This window comes from Sinocyclocheilus grahami, unplaced genomic scaffold (genome assembly GCF_001515645.1).
Source record: "Sinocyclocheilus grahami isolate Dianchi unplaced genomic scaffold, SAMN03320097.WGS_v1.1 scaffold5.1, whole genome shotgun sequence".
Lineage (NCBI taxonomy): Eukaryota > Metazoa > Chordata > Actinopteri > Cypriniformes > Cyprinidae > Sinocyclocheilus > Sinocyclocheilus grahami.
Genome location: NW_015505184.1, coordinates 6,166,587 through 6,172,343, shown reverse-complemented (window position 1 = coordinate 6,172,343; position 5,757 = coordinate 6,166,587). Strand labels below are relative to the sequence as shown.

General features: G+C 36.7%; 1 protein-coding gene across 3 annotated transcripts in view; it reads left to right on the top strand.

Annotated features, from left to right (window-relative positions):
• The first annotated feature begins 1,884 nt into the window (after positions 1-1,884).
• Positions 1,885-5,757, top strand: part of plcd1b (phospholipase C, delta 1b) — a 23,369-nt gene continuing 19,496 nt past the window's right edge. Inside the window, exons 1-2 of one of the 3 annotated variants that reach the window (XM_016272464.1) lie at positions 1,885-2,147; positions 5,053-5,211. In XM_016272464.1, coding sequence (XP_016127950.1) covers positions 2,117-2,147; positions 5,053-5,211 — 190 coding nt within the window. In that variant the 5' untranslated portion in view covers positions 1,885-2,116. Of the gene's footprint in view, positions 2,148-4,197; positions 4,449-4,750; positions 4,889-5,052; positions 5,212-5,757 lie in introns of those variants that run through there. The other 2 variants (XM_016272457.1, XM_016272472.1) reach the window with 2 other exon arrangements.

Here is a 5,757-nt window from a genome sequence, read left to right as displayed (position 1 = left end):
GTATATATATATATATATATATATATATATATATATATATATATATACACACACACACACATACACTGTTTTGCATGTGCATTATCATTATTTTTAAGAAGCATAGCTTTAAAAAGTCCATATTTCAAATATAGTATATTTGAATCCAAATCCAAATTAACCCCACTCAGTAATGCAGTTTTTCTCTTTGTATCCCTTTAAACAACTGCCTATGTATCGGTTATACGACTCAGAAAAATAAAAAGGTTAAAAAATAGTTACTCGCATGACTAGCACAGTGCTTTCCAGCCTATAAATTATTAGTGCCACTTGACAGATTCACTACACTAATAGTGCACTAATAGTGCTCTCAACTGACTTGACTAGTGTCTACAGCTCTAATAACAGGTGCAGCACGTATAGTGGACGTTAAAGAACTGCTTCTCCAGAATAAAACAAACCAAACATTCAATCTCAGTCTGGATTTGCTTTACTACTGTACTGTTTGAGCATAATTTATCATGACCCCTATAGGCAACTGAAAGCACAACATGCCGTTATAAGATGCTGAAGCGATCATTGGGAGTGGCTCATCATGAGATACCTTTTATTGAGACGATAGCCGCCACTGGCAGATAATCTGTGAAGAGAAGGCTAGATATATACACACACACACACATACACTGTTTTGCATGTGCATTATCATTATTTTTAAGAAGCATAGCTTTAAAAAGTCCATATTTCAAATATAGTATATTTGAATCCAAATCCAAATTAACCCCACTCAGTAATGCAGTTTTTCTCTTTGTATCCCTTTAAACAACTGCCTATGTATCGGTTATACGACTCAGAAAAATAAAAAGGTTAAAAAATAGTTACTCGCATGACTAGCACAGTGCTTTCCAGCCTATAAATTATTAGTGCCACTTGACAGATTCACTACACTAATAGTGCACTAATAGTGCTCTCAACTGACTTGACTAGTGTCTACAGCTCTAATAACAGGTGCAGCACGTATAGTGGACGTTAAAGAACTGCTTCTCCAGAATAAAACAAACCAAACATTCAATCTCAGTCTGGATTTGCTTTACTACTGTACTGTTTGAGCATAATTTATCATGACCCCTATAGGCAACTGAAAGCACAGCATGCCGTTATAAGATGCTGAAGCGATCAGTGGGCGTGGCTCATCATGAGATACCTTTTACTGAGACGATAGCAGCCACAGGCAGGTAATCTCTACCTGTGCCGAGAAGGTTGGAGGAATAGAGCAGCTCTCAGTTTCGTCTGTTTTGCGTCAGCGGGACTGCGAAGTTTTATGTTGTTTCTTTTTGCGTGTGAACTACTGAGTCGAGAATATTGGACATATTGTGCACGAGAAGGATATAACAGTCTGCTGCATTTACGAGAAATGGATTCCAACGGCATTTATATATATATATATATATATATATATATACACACACACACATACACTGTTTTGCATGTGCATTATCATTATTTTTAAGAAGCATAGCTTTAAAAAGTCCATATTTCAAATATAGTATATTTGAATCCAAATCCAAATTAACCCCACTCAGTAATGCAGTTTTTCTCTTTGTATCCCTTTAAACAACTGCCTATGTATCGGTTATACGACTCAGAAAAATAAAAAGGTTAAAAAATAGTTACTAGAGATTCACTACACTAATAGTGCTCTCAGCTGACATGACTAGTGTCTACAGCTCTAATAGCAGGTGCAGCACGTATAGTGGACGTTAAAGAACTGCTTCTCCAGAATAAAACAAACCAAACATTCAATCTCAGTCTGGATTTGCTTTACTACTGTACTGTTTGAGCATAATTTATCATGACCCCTATAGGCAACTGAAAGCACAGCATGCCGTTATAAGATGCTGAAGCGATCATTGGGAGTGGCTCATCATGAGATACCTTTTATTGAGACGATAGCCGCCACTGGCAGATAATCTGTGAAGAGAAGGCTAGAGGAAAAGTGCAGCTCTCAGTTGCGTCTGTTTTGCGCCAGCGAGACTTTGCGAAGTTTTATGTTGTTTCTTTTTGCGTGTGAACTCCTGGAGTCGAGAACACTGGACAGATTGTGTACGAGGAGGATATAACAGTGCTGTATTTACGAGAAATGGATTCCAACGGCATTCCTGAGAAACAAGGTAAGCGTTGAATGAAAACTAAAACGGAACTGAAGTTAATGAATCCGAAATGTCACAAAAGTCAGTCAAACAATCTTCTGTAAATTCGGTTTGAGAGAATGTTCAGACCTGTTCTCTAAACCTGCACGCGCAACTGAATCTTAACCATTACCAAACATGATTCCTCACGCATTAATTTATGAAATGTTTTATTTGAAGGTCGAAGTTTCAAACAACGGAGAGGGGGAAACAAACTGAAGATGAACCAAGTGTTATTTTATTGTGTTATACATTAGATATTGATTTGAACTTGTGCACAAATTTTGAAAATAGTCTACTTTTGCGAATCACACTTTTTTCAGACAGCTATTTCTGTGGATGTAGTATGATAAACGCATGAATAGGTGGTGTAAATTGAGTTAGAGGACATAATATGGCTGCCACACCCTTAGTAACTTTGTATTGTCATGTGTTGGGTGTATTTGTCAATCTCTACAGTGCTCCAATTTTGCAGCAATATAATAACCTACTAGACTTTCTATTGAGGATGGGGCACAGGAGAGGTGTCAGTAGCCTGGAGCAACATTCCGTTGACTGTCTCGCATAACATCCCTTTCATTACTTTAGTTCCTCTGCCTGAAACGTCTGTCAAATTATGGGTTTACTCAATTCTTTAAACCAGGGCTCAGCTCATTTTTCAACAGATCAGTTTACAAAAAAAGTGACTAAAATATTCTTAAAAAGAGAAACATTTAATTTTTTTAATATTCAGTTTGTGCATGGTTTTTCCCCGAAGGTGATAAGGTGTTACCGTAAATGTGACCTGCGTTTGGGTTCTTAAAAAGCCTAAGGCATCTAAATAACTGCGTGCTTGTTGTGTACACACCTCCTGAATCTCCAGTATCTCTGTCATCCAGACGGATATGAATAGGATCTAACTGTCCTCCCTCGCACTGTAATGGCAGCAGGAAGCAGCCTGTGGGTTTGTAAGAGCAGATAGACTCACTACAAATTGTCTTAATATTACAGGGGGGAGTCCATAGAACCACTGCAAGTGTTTGCTTTCTTTGACAGAAAGCTGTCATGTACATACTTATCTGAATCCAAAACAAACATAATACAATGTCAACAAAAGACAGTTAGGGCAGAACTATGTTTGAAAGTAGATATATGAAAGCCGTTTACTGTGTAATTTTACTGTGAAAATTAGGTATTGAAATGTGGAATGAAATTAAAAATGTGTATAAACATCAATGTAGCCTTTATCAGTTTTATTTTAGTGTTATTTATATACTATTGTAGTATTTATTCATATTTGGAATCAGCTTTTGTTATTTCCATTTTAGTTTAGGTTTTAGTCATTTGATGTGCTTTTGTCACTTATTTATTAAATATTTCTATTTGACTTTAGTTTATTGCTCTTTTACTAATTTTGGCATTTCATTTTAAACTTTAGATGCCAAGGTTTCATTTAAGCTATTCTCATCTATGGCTTGTATTTAATTTCAGCTTTCAATTTATAAAAAGTATATTTAATATTTTGAGTTAATAATAATATCATTAGCCTGGCCCTATACATTTAAACAACATCTAAAATATATAAACAATATTTATATTGACATTGCAGTACAAAAACATTCTGCTCTTCACGACTACCATTTATTAACGCATATGTTAGGTAATATTTCTCACCTGGTTTAATAGACTATGCCAAATGCCACCAAGTGAGGCATGAACAACTTTTCTGAAAATATAAGGCCGTGTATGATTCTGAAACGATCATTATTACTACCATCATAATAGAACAGCATATCAAGGCATGAGATTCCAAGTGTGGCTGCTGGCAAATACAGCCACTAGATGGCGCCATTGATTCTGCACAGAAAGACACTCAAAAAAGCCCAACAGGTATTTCACCAGCTGTTGTGTAGGCTAGTATTCGCGCTTGGCGAATGACTCGGGTATACTTTTAATAAGTATACTTATTAAATCTATCTTTGAACAAACATCCTTAAAGTGTTGTTTGAATTCACGAATCACCAACGAATATAGCCACTCGATGAGATCAGGTGTCACTACAGTCATATTCTAGGGATGAACTTTGGATTAGTACACGCCCCGAATCCGGGGACAAGTGAGTGAGCACAAGACAGCAGGTTTTTGGAATATGTTTGTGGCTCCCTTATTATTCAGAAGCAGTTTTGTTGCGGAATATTCACAATATGCAGTGTGTACGAAGACAACCAGCGCGGACCAAATCTCAAGAGTCCTTATACCGCGCGCAGATGAAAACAACAGCGAGAAACAACATGAAACATCTCGGTAGGACAAAGAATAAAACACTAATCTTATGTGTACTCCGAGAACTTGACATTTCATACTTGCCTTTACAGTGGCATTTAGTTGGTTATTTAAAGATGTGTATAGTTCATTGACAAGCACCTTGAAGGAAATCGAGGAAATTGTCTTTATTAACTTGTCTATCTAGAATGTAGTGTAAGCTGGGAGCTTTTGCTATTGTCGTAAATAGAGCAAGAACACATCACACCTAATTGATTCATGGTTGTGTTAAATTACTCATAAATACACACCACGACTTTGTAAATAATTAGTTTGTGCTATGGCAGTTTGACCTAAAAGCAAGTCCTGGTTGGTGTCAGGTGCCAGTAGTGTGTGTTCACGTCTTTTTATGCAGTCTTTTGTGTTTTACATAAACGTTTATAAGCCATGTTTTCTTCCTCAGCAGCTGGATTCATGAATGGGTGGGTTCCTTCCTCAATTGGACCACAGAGTGACAATACAATCCTTTTTGTTTGTTCTGCCTTCATAAAAAGATTGTTGAGGGAATTAACCCACAAATCTGTCTTTCAGAATGAGCTTTGAAAGAATGATTACATGAGCAGTCTTGCTCTTGTCCTCTCCACAGGTTTGGAGGGTGACGGGGACCTGCAGTTCCTGATGAAAGGCGGAGATCTTTTGAAAGTCCGTTCAGGATCATGGAAAAAGACACGCTACTACAAACTCCAGGAGGACTGCAAGACCATGTGGCATGAATCCAAAAAGACCTTGAAGTCCAAACAGACATGTGAGTCCCAAAAAGGATGTGCGCAGGGGTGTCAGTCAACCCTTTCTTTGCTCGTGTGCTCGTGTGCTCGTGTCCTGCACTGACCTATGTTGTGTTTTGTTTGTCAGTATATAAATGTTAATGAATGTCTCTCACAGAAGTTACTACAGCGCTTCCTTCCTCAAATCCACATTTTTAAACATAAACCGGGTAAAATGAATGCATAAAGACTAAATGTAGTTTCATATAATATGTACTGTACAGGCAGTGTAACATTAATGTCTGTGACAGTGAAATGATCTTGCTTTGTTTAATATTAAAGTTATTTTATCTATAATGAATACTATTATCAGGTTTGTGCCAACAAAACCAGTTGGACTGAGGCCGACATTTACTGGGTGTGGTTCACAAATACTGAAAAAGGCATTAACATTGCTTGTGTTTTATTGAATTATTGATGTGTATTGCCATTCAAAAGTTTGGGGTCTGTAAGATATATATATATATATATATATATATATATATATATATATATATATATATATATATATAGATGATACACATAGA